This window comes from Solanum stenotomum, chromosome 12, assembly GCF_019186545.1.
Source record: "Solanum stenotomum isolate F172 chromosome 12, ASM1918654v1, whole genome shotgun sequence".
In the NCBI taxonomy this organism is placed as follows: Eukaryota; Viridiplantae; Streptophyta; class Magnoliopsida; order Solanales; family Solanaceae; genus Solanum; species Solanum stenotomum.
This window is the reverse complement of record NC_064293.1, coordinates 28707403-28725623: the sequence shown is the minus strand read 5'-3', so window position 1 is coordinate 28725623 and position 18221 is coordinate 28707403. Positions and strand designations below refer to the sequence as shown.

The 18221-nt window shown below is 31.6% G+C and overlaps 3 protein-coding genes across 6 annotated transcripts; 2 read left to right on the top strand and 1 right to left on the bottom strand.

Moving 5' to 3' along the window:
- Positions 1 to 382: 382 nt before the first annotated feature.
- On the bottom strand, positions 383 to 2625 carry LOC125848737 (cation/calcium exchanger 4-like). Its single transcript, XM_049528661.1, has one exon. It carries the CDS (start codon positions 2375 to 2377, stop codon positions 437 to 439), a length of 1941 nt encoding a protein of 646 aa, XP_049384618.1. The 5' UTR covers positions 2378 to 2625; the 3' UTR covers positions 383 to 436.
- A 6210-nt stretch (positions 2626 to 8835) lies between these two features.
- On the top strand, positions 8836 to 14150 carry LOC125848742 (protein LSD1). Of its 4 annotated transcripts, none has more exons than XM_049528669.1 (8): positions 8836 to 9074; positions 9563 to 9641; positions 9797 to 9927; positions 10305 to 10415; positions 11838 to 11950; positions 13258 to 13335; positions 13429 to 13500; positions 13605 to 14150. In XM_049528669.1, exons 3-8 carry the CDS (start codon positions 9816 to 9818, stop codon positions 13641 to 13643), a joined length of 525 nt encoding a protein of 174 aa, XP_049384626.1. In that variant the 5' UTR covers positions 8836 to 9074; positions 9563 to 9641; positions 9797 to 9815; the 3' UTR covers positions 13644 to 14150. The 4 variants fall into 4 exon arrangements, with proteins under 4 accessions (XP_049384626.1, XP_049384623.1, XP_049384625.1 ...); XM_049528666.1 differs by having other exon boundaries at positions 8837 to 9074; positions 9814 to 9927; XM_049528668.1 differs by having other exon boundaries at positions 8842 to 9074; positions 9560 to 9641; positions 9814 to 9927.
- A 726-nt stretch (positions 14151 to 14876) lies between these two features.
- Positions 14877 to 16823, top strand: LOC125848741 (CASP-like protein 1B2). Its single transcript, XM_049528665.1, has 3 exons — positions 14877 to 15117; positions 16232 to 16355; positions 16449 to 16823. The coding sequence occupies exons 1-3, from the start codon at positions 14894 to 14896 to the stop codon at positions 16698 to 16700; spliced, it is 600 nt and encodes a 199-aa protein (XP_049384622.1). The 5' UTR covers positions 14877 to 14893; the 3' UTR covers positions 16701 to 16823.
- Positions 16824 to 18221: the final 1398 nt, after the last annotated feature.

Below are 18221 nucleotides of genomic sequence, written 5' to 3'. Positions count from 1 at the left end.
AACAAAATCATTTTCTAGTCCAACAGCACTTATAATGTCTCCACAGGAAATGGTGATCAGCTTGTTCATTGTACAACTTGTTTTGCCATCTTTTCAGTGAAACAGGCATCTAGCTGCTCATTGACCAAAACAGATACCATCAACTAATTAGTTTCAGATTTCATTGCACCGGGAGAAATTTTTGATTCTATGAAAAGAAATTTTATTACAGAAATACAAACAGTATGAAGATCATGCAACACAGAGAGAAGAAGGCTCAAGAAAGGAGTCGAAGAGCACCTACTTAATGAGTATTTGTACAGCAGAATACATCACTGATGGGCATAACAAGCTCCTTCTATTGGAACTTTGTCCCATGCTGAAGATACAGAAGTGGGACAAGCTGAATCTCAAGTCCCAGATGATTTCAATGCTAACCTTTCTGAACATGCAACAATTAGTCACTAAGCCCAAACAATGAAACAATTCCCATCGCACTACTCAGTCTAACAGACAGAAATACCAAATAGATGATGATAAGGCCTACACCAAGCATCTTGTTAGGGCGCATGTCATTCTTGGGAAGAACAACGAGGGCCCATAGAAGACCAAACAAGAGGAAACATATGGTGTAAAACAAACTTCTGTCCCGTGGAAGTATGAATGAAGAAGGTTTTTCTGACCAGGCACCGAGGAATAATGAGATTCCTAACCCAATAAGTGTATTGAACATGGGACCTGCATAGCATCCAGATAAAGCAATCTGCACACCATCTCCCCCATTCATCGCCAAAGCAACATTTGAGACCAGATCACCCATTGAATTGCCCCAAGCCAAAACAGTGAGCCCAAGAATCGAGGGATTAACCCCCAGTACAACACCCAATCCAACCAGCAGCGCCACCAATTCATTCGCAATCATATAAAACCAAACGATACTCATAATAAAACCCCCCAAAACCCATGGAAGCAAAAACATCTGTGGTGGACGGTCAGCTTTTGTATGCTTGTATGCAAGTATACCCAATGTGCAACCAACAGAAATGCCAAGAACTATAGCAACACTTCTTCCTAGGTAACTCACATTATCCTGAGTATTCCATAAAGCAGCAAGAAGAACAGGAGCTAAAGTAGCACTGCCTACAGCGTATGGTTTTGACCAAGTTTCTTCCTCAACTAATGGAATGGTTAATCGTCTTGGCACAGTCAATGGCAACTCTAGAAGTGAGCAGAGCTGAGAGCAGGAAAATGATGGGCTCTTGACTTCTACACCCTCGTCAATCCAACCCCACAAAGGCCTTTCCCCATCATGCACCCTCAATGACTGATTAGAATATATTGCCACATTGGATGCCCACATCCACTGAGGCAAGGAACCATGTGACTGTATGCTATTGTCCTCTGTCTCAACGTCAAGCAAAGAGCTATAAACAGAATCCTCCTCCTGAGTCCCTTCAGAAAATATACTTCCTCTTACAGGAAGCAAAGGGGTAACAACATCCAATCTCAATCTTCGCGCATGCTTCCTCAAAATCTCATTAGCAGCAACAACAAAGGCATAAACAACATATATCAATACAAATGCGATAGTTGCTATCACACTAACTTCACCAACAATCAAGATCAATAATAGTGACATCAGCGTTACAATGAAAAAGACAATATCCCTAATAAAGCATTTTTTGTCAACCTGAACATCCTGATCAGCTACACAAAGAGAAACAGCACCCACAACAATGCAAGTAACAAACACAGCCCCACCTAAAACACTGTTAAGCCCAACATCACCAGCACCACTTCCTACAAACGCAGCAATACTCGCGAATACATCCGGAGCACCATTACCAAGTGGGAGCAAAACAACTCCAGCAACTGTAGGAGATAGCTTCAACAAGCTAGCCAGTTTCTCCAACGAACCACAAAAGTAATCAGCTGCAGTGTTACCCAAAAGATAGAACAATGCAGCAAGCCAGACACCAAATACTACAAACGCCCACGCACTTCCATTACAACCACAGTAATAGAACTTAAGGTAATCAAAGAACCCTCCAGACGAGCAATCCGGGTGAACTTTCAAGAAGTCACAACTACTTTTAAACCCCACATGATCAAACAATCCTGCACATAACTGAGGCTTTTTTACCACCAAATCATCAGCATCCGACCCGTTTACTTCTAACATCCCTCGACGAACCACTCGTGTATGGGAAGAATAACCATCAAATCTACTACTTGGGTGCCACTGACTAGAAACTAAAGATGACTTCTTTAAAATTAAATTACTCACAATATCTTCACGGTTGTAGAACATACACATAAGGACTAGGGAACACACAAGATTGAACACCCCACGAAGTCGTGGACTTTTTCTAATGAGAAGCCCATCAGATTTCTCCATTTGTCAACAAATATTTCAAATTACCCAAGAACCATAATCCCTCAGTTTCAATTAAAAACTACTGAAACTCAGCAAAACGCATCGAAAACCCAAGAACCATAATCCTCAGTTTTCAATTAAAAACTACTGAAACTCAGCAAAACACATCGAAAAGCCTTGGAATTTCGTACAAGACAAGAACAAAAATAGCTCAAAAGCAGAAACGGGTACTTACCAGATTGATGGGGTTTGAAATTCGAAGCTGTTAGAGGTTTGAGGAAGTTATGGGGTTCATGAAAATCTTTGATCTTTCTGCGAAGCTTCCCGCAAAGGATCCTTTCACAAAAATCTCAATGTTACCTTTGGATGGTATTGGTAAACGTACAATTTCAAGATTATTTTTTTTCCCTTAGTTTGGTAGTAATAATTTATTATGAAGATTTAATTTTAAAAAAAGGGATGCCTTCTGTTTTTTCAAATAATAACAAATTGTAAGACTAAATAATATTTGTCAAAGTTTTTTCTAAAATCATTGTTATGATTCAAATCTAATGTACATCCTTATATTATCTAAGTGAACAGAAAATATCCTTATACTATCAAAAAAAAAACAAGAATCATCCTTCAGTCTATTTTTGTTAAGAAACTGATTGAACCAATAAAAAAAAATTAATTTGGTCATATTTTAGTCACGACGAGAGGATCAAAGTTACCTAAAAAGAATAAGGATATGGATAGAAAATGAATCTTTCATTCTCATAATTTAAATTATGTGTGTTGTTAGCTTATATGTTTTTTGCATCATCAAGTAAATTGACCTGCAACAATACACAAGTCTTGAAATATTTATACAGTAGGTTCCGATGGTTAGAAAAATTATGTAAAAAAATTCATTCTAAAAATATTACGCCCAACTATTTAGAGATTTTCTTTAAAAAAAATATTTAGTACGTATATACGTTATATACAATGCAATTCACATTTTACAAAATGTACAGAAATGCTAGAAATTTAGTGAAATTACATAGGTGTTTAGTTATGAAGTTAGTTATGAAGATAAAAAGTATTACTTTATTTGAAATTTTTGAAGTTAGAGTTGTATTTGACCATACTTATTACAAAGAATATTTAGAATTTTAATATATTTTGTCTAAATATAATTTAAACCCTCAATTTCTAAAATTTAGAAAAATCACCCAACTTGACTAGCTTAACCATGTGTACATATATTTATTCGACTTGGCACATTTTTTTGTTGGTGGCGTGACTTTCTTAAAAAAATAGACATAAGGATGAATCTTGCAATTTTTGGATAATGCAAGGATGTTTTTTATTCACTTATATAACACGAGGATGTATGTTAGGTTTAAGTCATACTTCAAGGATGATTTTAACCAAAAACTCTATCAAGAAAAGATAATTATTTTTATTTTATACTCAACATTAATTGAGCTGAGAAAGAAAGGCATAAAACGATTTCACGAATGTGATTTATGTGTAAGTTTCGGTCTCTTCCCATTTATTGTTAAAATTACGTTATTACCCCTTCCGTTTAATTTTATTAGTCTACTATTTTTAAAATATATTTATTACTTTTATCATATCGAGAAAAGATTAAAAAAAATCATTTTATAGTCAACATTAATTGAGCAAAGAAAGAAAGGTATAAAACGCTTTCAACTAATGCGATTTATGTGTAAATTTCAGTCTCTTCCCATTTATTGTTGAAATTATGTTATTGCCCCTTCCATTTAATTTTATTTCTTTACTATTTTTTAAATATATTTATTACTTTTATCTTATCTAGAAAAGATAAAACAAAAAATTCATTTTATTGTCAAGCATAAAACGCATTCAACAAATGCGATTTATGTGTAAGTTTCAGTCTCTTTCCATTTATTGTTGAAATTACGTTATTACCCCTTCCGTTTAATTTTGGCAAAAGTACTCATTACCCCCCTAAACTTGAAGCTTTTTATATGGTGTACACCTAAACTAAGTTCCGTTTTAATTACCCCCGAACTTGTTTATTCCTCCGTCGCGTACACCTTTTTCGTCCACCTGCTCCTATTGTGACTACACGCGCACAACAGCTGGCAAAAGTGGTGATGTGGATTTCCACCTAGATAAATAATAGTCACCTAGATAAATTAAAATTGCAAAAAAATAAATTTCTTAAATTTAAAATTCATTGTTTAAAAGTTATTTTTGAATAAGGGCTGATTTCGCGGAACTCCTTCTGGATTTGGGTTTTTCTAGATGTGAAGTTGGTCGATTAAATTTCAAATTTGTCTGAAATTCTTACCAAATAAGTGTTAATCTTTGTTTCCTTTACTTTTCATTTACATTTTGCCCTATTTTTCGTTTAAAATATGCCAAATATTAAAATTCATCGTTTAAAAGTTATTTTTGAATAAAGGATGATTTCGCGAAACTCCTTGAATTTCAAATTTGTTAGAAATTCTTACCAAATAAGTGTTAATCTTTGTTTCCTTTACTTTTCATTTACATTTTGCCCTATTTTTTTGTTTAAAATATGTCAAATACTAAAGAAAAATAGAGATTTTACGTTTTTTTTTTTTACCGTTGTAGCTTTGTGATGTGACAAAAAATCACTTCCTCACGCGCCTAGTATAGAGTGTGTTGTCAATTTCTACGCCAGGTGGACAAAAAAGGTGTATGTGACGGAGGAATAAACAAGTTCGGAGAAAATTAAAACGGAATTTAGTTTAGGTGTACACAGTATAAAAAACTTCAAATTCAGGGGGGTAATGAGTACTTTTGCCTTTAATTTTATTTGTCCAATATTTTTAAAATATATTTATTACTTTTATCATATGAAAGATAATTCTTTTTTTCATTTTACTCAACATTAATTGAGCCGAGAAAGAAAGACATAAAACACATTCAATGAATGCGATTTATGTGTAAGTTTCGGTCTCGTACCATTTATTGTTGAAATTACGTTATTACCCCTTATGTTTAATTTTATTTGTTTAATGTTTTTAAAATATATTTATTTCTTTTATCATATCGAGAAAAAATAATTATTTTTTCATTTTATACTCAACATTAATTGAGCTGAAAAAGAAAGGCATAAAACGCATCCAACGAATGCGATTTATGTGTAAGTTTCAAACTCATCCCATTTATTGTTGAAATTACGCTATTACCCCTTCCGTTTAATTTTATTTGTTTACTATTTTCTATATATATTCATTTCTTTTATTTATTACTTTTATCATGTCGAAAAAAGATAATTATTTTTTTCATTTTATACTCAATATTAATTGAACTGAGAAAAAAAGACATAAAATACATCAACAAATGCGATTTATGTGTAAGTTTCGATCTCTTCCCAATTATTGTTGAAATTACGTATTTACTCCTTCCGTATAATTTTATTAGTCCAATATTTTTATTTTTATTTTGTTTCTTTTATTTATTATTTTTATCATATCGAGAAAAAAAATTATTTTATTCTCAACATTAATTGAGCTGAGAAAGAAAGGCATCAAACGCATTCAACAAATGCGATTTATGTGTAAGTTTTGATCTCTTCCCATTTATTGTTGAAATTACATTATTATCCCTTCTGTTTGATTTTATTTGTCCAATATTTTAAAAATATATTTATTTCTTTTATTTATTATTTTTATCATATCGAGAAAAGATAATTATTTTTTTAGTTTTATACTCAACAAATTGAGCTGAGAAATAAGGACATAAAACGCATTCAACGAATGCGATTTATGCGTAAGTTTCGGTCTCTTCCCATTTATTGTTGAATTTACGTTATTACCTCTTCCGTTTACTTTTATTTTTTTACTATTTTCTAAATATAATTATTTCTTTAATTTATTTATTTTTATCATATCGAGAAAAGATAATTATTTTTTTCATTTTATACTCAAGATTAATTGAGCTAAGAAAGAAAGGCATAAAACGCATTCAACGAATGCGATTTATGTGTAAATTTCGGTCTCTTCCCATTTAATTTTAATTGTCCAATATTTTTTAAATATATTTATTTCTTTTATTTATTACTTTTATTATATCGAGAAAAGATAATTATTTTTTTATTTTATACTCAACATTAATTAAGTTGAGAAAGAAAGGAATAAAACGCATTCAACGAATGCGATTTATGTGTAAGTTTCAGTCTCTTCCCATTTACTGTTAAAATTACGTTGTTACCCCTTTCGTTTAATTATATTTTTCTACTTTTTTGAAATAAATTTATATCTTTTATTTATTACTTTTATCATATCGAGAAAAAAATAATTATTCTTTTATTTTATAGTCAACATTAATTGAGCTGAGAAAGAAAGGCATAAAACGCATTCAACGAATGCGATTTATGTGTAAGTTTCGGTCTCTTCCCATTTACTGTTAAAATTACGTTGTTACCCCTTTCGTTTAATTATATTTTTCTACTTTTTTGAAATATATTTATATCTTTTATTTATTACTTTTATCATATCGAGAAAAAATAATTATTCTTTTATTTTATACTCAACATTAATTGAGCTGAGAAAGAAAGGCATAAAACGCATTCAACGAATGAGATTTATGTGTAAGTTTCAGTCTCTTCCCATTTATTGTTGAAATTACTTTATTACCCCCTTCTGTTTAATCTTATTAGTCTATTATTTTAAACATATTTATTTCTTTTATTTATTACTTTTATCATATCGAGAAAATATAATTATTTTTTCGTAATGCGATTTATGTGTAAATTTCAGTCTCTTCCCATTTATTGTTGAAATTACATTGCTACCCCTTCCGTTTAATCCTATTTGTCTATTATTTTTTAAATACATTTATTACTTTTATCATATCGAGAAAATATAATTATTTTTTCATTTTATACTCAACATTAATTGAGCTGAGAAAGAAAGACATAAAACGTATTCAACGAATGCAATATATGTGTAAGTTTCAATCTCTTCCTATTTATTGTTAAAATTACGTTAATACCCCTTCCGTTTAATTATATTAGTCTACAATTTTTTAAATATATTTATTTCTTTAATTTATTACTTTTATCATATCGAGAAAAGATAATTATTTTTTCATTTAATACTCAACATTAATTGAGCTGAGAAAGAAAGACATAAAACGCATTCAATGAACGCGATTTATGTGTAAGTTTAAGTCTCTTTCCATTTATTGTTGAAATTACGTTATTACCCCTTTTGTTTAACTTTATTGGTCTATTATTTTTTAAATATATTTATTACTTTTATCATATGAGAAAAAATAATTATTTTTTCATTTTATACTCAATATTAATTGAGTTGACAAAGAAAGCCATAAAGCGCTTTCAATGAATGCGATTTATGTGTAAGTTTCGATCTCTTTTCGTTTAGTGTTGAAATTACGTTATTACCCCTTCCATTTAATTTTATTCGTTTACTATTTAAAAAAAAAAGTAGAATTTAACATATATATACCATATAATTTTTTGACAAAGTGTATCTAATATGACTGTAGTTACGCCAGTGTGCACATATTTAGATGATAAATGAAATCTAGAATCAACTATTAAGAACTCTGATGGGATAACTAGAATACATATGATTAATGTTTAATCAAAAAAATTGAATTCAAGTTTTAAAAATGAAAATAAGTTTTTTTAGTAGAAATTAAAGATCTATCGTTGTCATTTTTTTTTTAGATTAAATTAGTTTATCTTATTTATTTATTTTATATTAAAAAGATTTTGAATTTGAATTTTGCGTGAACAAGACCCGATGACAGATCCTGTGATTAAACTAATCTATCGCCATCATTTTTCTCTGTGTTGACAAAATCTCCTCACTCGGTTCTATTTCTCTTTATTTTTTAAAATTTTTGTTTCTAGGTAGAAATCTTTGGTGTCAACAAAAGGAAACATTATTAGAAAATAAAAGTTAACGCGTTGATATAAATTTATTGACAAATAAGTTTCAAAATTTAGAGCAATACTCTGTCTGTTCCTTTTTCAAATGCCTTTTTCTTATTTTTATTTTAATAATAACTGTATTTTTAATTGATATTTATATCCTTTCGTTTCAATTTATTTATTCTATTTTACTTTAACACAATTTAAAAAAAAAATAGTACTATCCTTTTTGAATCTTTTAATATAAAAACCAAAGATATACTAAAATGTTTTCAATCTTACGTAGCAGTAGCAAAGTAAAGAATTTGACTAGCGATGAATAAATTTTCTTCTAAGTTGTGTTAAGAGGGTACAAAATTAAATATATATATTTTTAATAGATTACACATCTAACATCTATACACCATATAAATTTTGGCGAAGCATATGTACGCATTATCCTTTGTTTGAAATAGTTTCACCCGTGATCTTGTAAATTTAAATATATCATATGAAAAATTATAATTAATTTTTTTTATATATAAAAAAAGTAAAAGAAATAAATTGAACGGGATGATTTGTTTTATTTTATTTCATTTGAAGACAGGTCAAAAGGCATTTATTCCCAAAATTTAACAAGAAGAATAAGGAGATGTAAGAAAAATATCCAAAAACCAATCTTTGGAAATCTTGAATTACCCAATTTCTGTCGGAATTTTCGCTCAGATTTCCATTTGAATTCCAACCCATTTTCAGACAATCTCAAGTACCCTTTACTGTATTATTTTTTTTCGTGTGTGGGGATATATATAATAGAGGGGTACCCTATCTTCCAGATTTGTTCATCGACTGGTAAGAAAATTGCTTTTTTCTTTATCCGATTTCTTGGGGGTTTTCCCTTTTCATCTGGTAGTGTAAACATGAGATATTTACTTTTATAATCCTGATTGTTTATGAATGTTTGTGATGGGTGTAATTGATCGTGGATAAATTTTGGTTTGTGGGTAGGAAGAATTTGGGGCAAGGGTGATTATTTTCCCTCTTTTTGGTTAGCTTAGGCTCAACTATCAAGAAATCACCTAGCTTTTTCTGCCTTGCTGAGATTTGGACTTGGTTGATGAGCCACACTTATGGTTATGGGTGTTTGATTAAACAATTTTTTGTATGATTTGTGTTTGACCCGTCTTAGCACGAAAAACTCGATATAGGAATTTTTCTTGTCCATATAATCTGTGAATCCTGAGAAAAAAGATTGTAGCTTTAACCATTGGATGAATAATTACTGAAAGGAACTTTCTTGAAGAAAAGTATTTATTGTTCTCTTTCATTTTGTCAAGCAGGAAGAATAAATTTACCTCACGGATCGGCCGAAATTAGCTCTTCTAACTCAGTTGATTCGACATTCAAACAGATTGAAAGGTGAAACCTTTTTGTCTCAACACAGCTACCTTAATTGTTAAGACAAAGTTCATTGTTTCAGGATGGATCTTTTAGATTTATTACAATCTTGAGAACTGTAACTCAAAGATCAGTTTGCAATTTAGTTTGTGAGCTTGACATGGCTATTTGGTTAGTGTTTTTTGTTCTGCAGATATGCAGAGTCAGTTGATGTGCAGTGGGTGCAGGACAATGCTTCTTTATCCCAGAGGAGCTTCTAATGTCTGCTGTGCAGTATGCAATGCACTCACCCCTGTCCCACCACCTGGTATATGTGCTTTTCTTGATTCTGATGTTGTTATAAGAACATTTTTTTTTCAAATTTGTGTGGCTGTTGTTTGGATTAAGGCCCCCTTCCATGTTGATGATAAGTGTTGTTGACTTGTTGCTAGAAGATTGTTGTTAGGAAAGAAAATTAGTGTACTTAAACATTTTAAGTATATCTAATAGTAATACTATGCTTGATGGTGACATGGTAAATAAAGCCATACGGAGGGTTAGGTTTTTGGGGAGGCTTAGTGTATAGATCTGTTGGGATTGAGATGTAGTTATTGTTGTTGTTATTTTGCCTTGACTTGGATTGAAGTGTAGTTGTCGTTGTGTTCTGCTACTCGAAGGTGTTGCTTAAATTGTAACCTTTCTCAGGAATGGAAATGGCTCAATTGATATGTGGAGGCTGTCGTACATTACTTATGCATCCACGTGGAGCGAACAGTGTGAGATGCTCCTGCTGTCATACGGTGAACCTTGTCCCAGGTACAGTTTATAACTTCCCTTTCCTTGATTTTAGAGACTAATGTTTGTCTGGTTATGAAAATCTAGTGTCTCTTTGCTGGAATGCAATGCTTCCTTCATTTGAGCATAATATGAATCTATCTTTTGATACTATCCACTTAAGCTTGAGCTTCGGTTGTTTCATTTATCATATGAGATCTTTTTCCTACATACTCTTCAAAAGTTTATCATATGAGATCTCAAATTGAGATATCGGCATTTTTATTCTTGTATTACATGAAAAAAATCTGTTGGAAGAGTTACATTACTTTGATGATCTAACTATGTAATACATAAGTGAACATTTCTGTATGGTTGTGTTTTTTGTTGAACTAAGTTATGACTTATGAGTTTAGAGTGTGGTGCCAGCTGAAATTCACAACTTTCGAGTTCTTCAAGCTTTTGCATGGGGGAAGGGAGCTGTATAAATTTATGTCTTTGTCAGACTTAGAGGCATATGATTATGGGATCACCAAAAAACTTCATTATTATATGTTTGTGTAATGTTTTTTCCTATTGAGGCTCAATTTAATCAGAAGTTTTGCCTGACAGATGGGTGTAACTCCAATTGATTTCTCGAGTTTGGTAGTTCCTCGAAAATAATGACCTATCTGGTGCTCTTTGTAAACTAGTAGCCAGTTCACATAAGATATATCTGATCTGCTGTTATATCTTCTCATCAGCTTTACTTTTTGGTCATATCTGCTTCATTTTGCAGCACACTTGTAATTTGCAAAGAGAACTTAGTTTATGACTGGTAATTGGTGGATTTAACTTGGTGTATGCATTTTTCTCCAAGCACACGTTCTTATATGTCACTGATTAGTCTGTTTATATGTGTCTTTTTTGGTTTTAAGAAGATATTATTGGAATCTATACATGAGTAACCAGAGTGGGTGTATAGTGAATTGTGCTCTTTCCTTTCCAAACTCAAAAAGTTTTCTTCCCCCTAGGTCTTCTATCTTGTTTATAGTGCTGGGAATATATTTTTTCATTTTTCCCTTGGTCAGAAGCTACGTGATTTGAAGTTGGATGGTGGTCCTGAAGGCAACAACATTTGTAGGTTGACCATGCCAAGAAGTAAGAAATGTAGTGTGACAATGCTAATTGTGCACTAATGTTATGTGCAAAATCAGGTGCCTTTTTACTAGAGCTAGCCTGTAAAGAAAGATGTTTAGGATGAGAGAGTATTATCTAACTCATTGAATTTTAAGGGGATTATACCTAAATCGTTTGCCTGCCCTATCTTTCACTAGAATTTTACAAGGTAAAGAGCTAGATGAGTTGTTTGTGTTTGAGGATTTGTACCTTAGAGCTTAGGTTTCTTGTTACCCTTTTTTTCTTCTGCCATTTTTGTTTTGAAGAACTCCATGGATGACATATAATTGTGCTGTCGATCTTCAGGTCCTAACCAGTTTGCTCATGTGTACTGCGGGAACTGCCGTATGATGCTGATGTATCCATGTGGAGCTCCATCGGTTAAATGTGCAGTATGCCATTACATTACCAATGTTAATGTGAGTATTATGATTCATTTTTCTTTTTGATCTTTGGTGAAAATTTTAGATGATGCTTGGTCCATATAGTTAAAGAAGTAAAATAACAAAGAGGAATGATTGTGCTTTTGGTAATGAGAATTCTATTTAGTGAGTAGTATAATATTTACTTACCTTGATAGGATCAGAGAATAACCAACTACCATATTGACTTAGTTTAATCACAATTTAAAGTGAGAATATATATTACTTGACTGTAAATAAGTGATAAAATATGTGTATGAAAGACGTGTCTTGCATGCATTGGTTGGTGTAAACACTAGTGTGGGTAAGTTTTTTTTATTTTGTTGTTTAGGGTGATGCAAATCAATTAAAATCATAATGTTAAGCCTTTTATGTAAATAGTAAGATTTATTGAGATTAGGATGATCGGAATTGAAGGAGATAAGGGAATAAATAACACAGTAAACATGTAGTTGTTGATGCTTCAAAATAGCCAATTCTTGAGTCATTGAAACTCAGGGAGATATGTTGGGTTCATCTCTGTTTAAGCTGCTCTTCTCTGGTTCTTCCTTCTCCACTTATAGTCTGAACCTATAGGAATCAATAGATTATAGCGATTAACCTTGCTTCATATCATGGATTGTAAAGCAAGTAGATTACATAGAAAATCTTCGGCACATTTTGAGGACTTTCACATAAAGCAAAGTGTCCTTGTGGAAGTTTAATGTAGAAGTTTATGTTGGAAGGTAAGTTGATCTTGAGCTTGTGATATCAGCATCATCAGCCCACTTAAATGCAAACTTATTTTGAACTTTTAGTTGCAAATTTTAGAAGTTATTGATATCACAGATTGTGGCAAAAAAAAGGGTAAGTGGGTGAGCAAGGAAGCAAAATCAGGTCTTTTTGGTTACTAGTCGATTGCTTAGGCTATTTGCATACATTCCTGATTACAACAAGAATATGCCCAGCGTAATCCCATAAGTGGGATCTGGGAAGGTTGGTGTATACATAGCCTTACCCCTACATTCTGCAGGTAGAGAGGTTGTTTTCGATAGACCTTGACTCAAGTAAAGCATACCAAAATCAGTAAGAAAAGGAAATGCAGTAGTGAAGAAGCCATGTGGAAAATAATGGAGAAAAGAACAGTAGCAACAACAAATAATATGATAACTAAAACAAAGGAAACTACAGGTACTAATAGAATCGAAGAATAAGATAGTAGGAGAGTAATAATAATAATATTGATAAGAGAGACTAGACAACATGCGTACATGAATATGATAAGGAATTTCAGTTTTCATGTGTTTATATGCATCTTTTTGCAGGCAGGAGATGGAAGAGCCCATGCACCTTTGAACCCTCCTAACGGCATTGCTACACCGGCTTCAGGATCCTCTTCAACTGTAAGTTGACAAGTCTGCCGCATGCTCCTTTCTTACTTACTAGTTTCTAATTTGACTAAAATTGATTTCTAAATGTGTTCATATCTGCTTTAGGCCAAGGCTCGTTCACAAAATCAAACTGTTGTTGTCCAAAACCCAATGTCTGTCGATGAGAGTGGCAAGTTGGTAAGTTTTTCGTCATGATTAACCTCCTTTCTATTTATATTTATTGGCTTCTTCACTCTCAAGTCATCCACCTTATCATTAACGATACCATTTTACATTTCTAGGTGAGCAATGTAGTTGTTGGTGTAACGACAACATCATAGCCTCTCAGCTAAACTTGCTGTTCGTGGACGACAATTGAGAGTTTTGCTCGCAACAATTGGAAAGATGAGTATAAAGACAGCCGCTGCATATAAATATGGTAGTGTTTAGTGTTAATACTACAACCATACCCCTGTTTTTTTGTAACATTTTGAATTATGATTGTGGGGTGATTGAAGCTACAGCAAGTGTGGTGACTATTTGGAGTCTGTAATTGATAACTACGCGTTAGATTTGTGGCGTGAATATGCCCAAAGTCATAAGTGAAGAATGTTATTATGTACCTTATATGCCATATTATTGTATATGACCATATACCATGAACCTTACTGCCTTAATGTGTTGCTTTAAGAGGCATATTCAGGATCTAGAGACTAGAGTTAGTGGGCTTTGAATGAGTGCGGTTTTATTAGATGTATGCATCTTTTCCCTTGTGCATGTGTGTAATAGCACCTGCAGACTTGTCTTGGATTTGTCTCCAATTAATATGAATATGATATGGTTTTCTTTGGGAGAAATCTCACTTTTTAAAAATTATAATCGTAAGAGGGCAAGAAATCTCATTTCCTTATTTCCCTCTGCCCTCTCGAAAGTAGTCTAAAACAAAAATAGTTAAAATATGAGAACGAAAAGGAGGGGGTGGGGGGGAGTGGTAATCTTTCTTTTTTAAAATTCCCTCCTCCTCCCCCCTATACCTGTCTTCCTTTTAGTCCCAACTACTCTGCCCTTTGGTATCTTCTTCAAGTTGAAAACTTGTGTAAGTTACTCAAAAAATATATATAATAGTATAATTTTGTTGAACAACAAAAGTAATATGGTAATTAAAATATTTCTCACAAGTTCAAGTGTAACTTGATTTTGATATCAATTTTCCTTTCATACTCACCTAACATATATACTTGGTGGGTGAGTCAAAGACTTTGATAGCGGATTCAATACGAAGAAGTAAACACACGAAGTAGGAGTTTAACATTTACTTTATATACACAAAAAAAAATAAATTTAATCAATTATAAACAGTGTAATTTTTCATTGAATGAGGTTTGGACGAACCCCTTATTCCTATTTGGCTCTGCCACTGCATAGATCTACTTGAAGATTATGTCTAAACTTGTTGCATACTTCATACAAAAGCCTCCTATTTTCCCACCAACTGATTAACCTAATTTGATGACAAAAAAAGGTCTAATTGCTCTTTCTATATAAACTAATAAGCTGTCAGTAGGATGATAAACAAAACATATAATACAAAATGGCTCAAGAAGGAAATGGACAAAAAACAGATGTGGCTAAGCCTAAGGATTACTGTAATTGGGTGATGCCATTGTTGAGGTTTTTGGCATTTGGTGCAACAATTTCAGCAACATTAGTTATGGCACTAAACAACCAAAAGAAAACTTTTGTTGTTGCCACTATTGGTACCACTCCTATTCAAGCTACTCTCAATGCTAAGTTCCAGCACACTCCAGCTTTTGTGTAAGCCCTTTCTACTAATTATCTTCTTTTTTATATATATAATTGTGGTGTCCAAGTAAGTTTACACGTATCTTGATTAATCTTATGAGGTACTTTGCTATTTTTCACTAGCATAAGTATCGAGCAACTTTGTCCATTAAGATTTGGACAGATGATAAGAAATGATCACCTAGTGTATACCAGGTCACCATATTACTAGAAACAAAGGTTTTTTTCTGCCACGAATTAGTGAATAGATTGTGTTGTAGAACCTTATTTTCCTATTGGTTTCTCATTGAACCAGCTCGTTGAAAAATGCATGGCGGAAAATAGATTCTCGCTGAAATAGTGGGAAATTTCCTAATTTTTCCATATGAAAACATTACTTACTCCGTCTCATATTAGTTGATCATTTTACTAAATATAGTTGTCCTGCATTAGTTGTCATCTTACTAAATCTAGAAAGCATTACTCAAATTTTTCCTATATTACCCTTGCAATTACTTCTTTTTGAAAGTGTTCACATTTGTTTGTAAAATTTCCAAGAGATTTTTGTAAGGGGTGAATTAGTAAAATTATCTTCTTATTTATGATTTCTTAATGTACTTGTAACAAGGAAAATGATCAACTAATATGAGACGGAAGGAACAGTGGCGAATTTAGAGGCAAAAAATAGGGCACCGGCACCCGTGGTCTCTTCGAAAAATTAGATATTTTATGTATATATTTTCTAAAATTTGTATATTATTATATTCTGGCACCCAAACTACAAGAAGTCTAAATGGTCCACGTGGTTAACTGTTGAGCTTTTGACCTTGAGGATTAAGGATCAATTTCCACTTCAATATATTTTACTTGGTGCACCCATGTTCAAAAAATCCTAGATTCGCCTTTGAGAGGGAATACTATTTTTTCTTTCTCATCGATTCAGTCAATTATCTATGAAAATAGCCATTGTAGTAGTGCCAAGATTTAGTCAGCTGTACTGAAGTAATTATGTCCACTAGGACACCCATGTCTTTACGTTTGTTATTTGTCTTATATATGTGCTCCGTTAATCTATCAATTAAAAAAAACGTTTAACGTTATCTTTTTTCTCAAATATACCCTTAAAACAATTTTGTTGTGGATGCAGGTTTTTTGTTATAGCAAACGGACTATGCAGTCTCCATAACCTCCTCATGCTAGCATTTTGTTTTATTGGAAGCAAATATGATTACAAGGGACTACGATTATATGTAATTGGAATCCTAGACATGGTAATTAATTAATCAATTATTTAATTACTCATTCTAATATATTTTTTAATTCTTCAATTAATGGATTAATATTATTAATCTCTTGTATGATAGATAAATGTGGCACTAATCTCTGGTGGAGCAACCTCAGCAGCTTTTATGGGACAACTTGGTAGAGATGGAAATTCTCATGCAAGATGGGATAAAATTTGTGATAAATTTTATACATTTTGTAGCCATGGTGAAGGAGCAATTATTGCTTCTTTTATTGGTTTGCTCTTAATGATAATTACTACTGCCATTAATATAATTAAGCTTAAAAACGTCAAGAATTATGGCAATAATTGTGCCATTAATATTCCTTAATCAAGAATATCCTAATTGTCATTTCATTTCAAAAAAAAAAAACTTGTATGGTTTTCGAGTGTTGTATTGTAATGTTCTCTTAATGTAATGTTCATTTTAATGAAATTTTCGTATTGGCTTTAATGCATTAATTTACCCCCCACCCCACCCATGCATATAAGTTTAATTTATATTATCGATATGTTAAAGAAATTCTTACGTTATCATGTTTCTTAAAAATGTTATATCTCTAATAAAAAGGAAAATTTAGAGAAAAAGAATTTTTGATATTATTCATCGATCATCATACAATTTGTTATCTCGTCCTTTCTCCAAAATTACACATCGTCAAAATAAATAATACAAAACATAAAATGTCCTGGAGTAGTTAGAGGTTTGGGCTAACTATTTTTTCGAGTAATTTACATGAACTATCCATAAGATATAATATTTTTTTAGATAAATATTAAATTACTAAATTATTTATTAAAATTTAAATTAATGAAAAATATTTTTTAATACTTTTTTTCTCATTTGCAAATGAGAAAAAAATCATATCTAAAATATAACTCTATTTTTTATTGTACGTAGTATTTGTCTTCTTCAATTGGAATGAACTTCTTCTTTAGAATATAATGTCAGTGTATTAAATACATCATATAAGTATTAGAAAGAACTTAATTTTTAAAAAAGGAGTTAATCAATCCTTTGTGATATATACCATGAGCGTATCATATCTTTTAAGAAATGTATTAGTCTCTATGATACTCTTCGAATATATAAATATATGTCATGTGGGTACGTATCATAAGCGGCTGAGTTCTTTTTTTTTTGAAGAATGAATCAGTCCTTTATAACATCTTCTTGTTAGTATATAATATATCAAATGAGCAGTCATTTTTGATACTAAACAAATGAACCAATCGCCTATGATAGTTTGTTAGTATACGTTAATATATACTTCATAGGTATCATATTATACTACCAACAATATACCAGAATTGCTATTGATTTGATATGCCATTTGCTAAAATCAACTAGTTTTTTGATAGTTGATATAGAAAAAATAAAATGGTACTTTATAAGTTATTGTTGTTAATATAGAATAAAATAGATTAGTTAAAAGGTGTGTATAATTAAATTATGAAAAAATAAAAAAAATGGAAAAAATGAAAGAAGAAAACAAGAGAAAAATTCGGTAATAATACTGACATCATGTTGACGTCACGTTGATGTAATGTGAACGTCATGTCGCGCTAAAAAATATTAGAGCTGGGCAGTTAGACAATTACTTTGGATGAACATCAAAGTAAATGAATCGACAAAAATAATTATTTTGCATTGAAAAAACAGTTATGAACAGAACCTCTTTATCTTTTGGTCAAATGTTCGAGCTAATTGTTTACATTTTTAAGTGTCTTTTACGAGGTAGAGTTATTATTTTTTTTGCTTTTTAATTATAGAAAAAAAAATTTAGTCGAAGAAAGACAATTTCATGAAAAATATAGCACAAAGGTGTAACCGTTCTCATTCAACATGTCA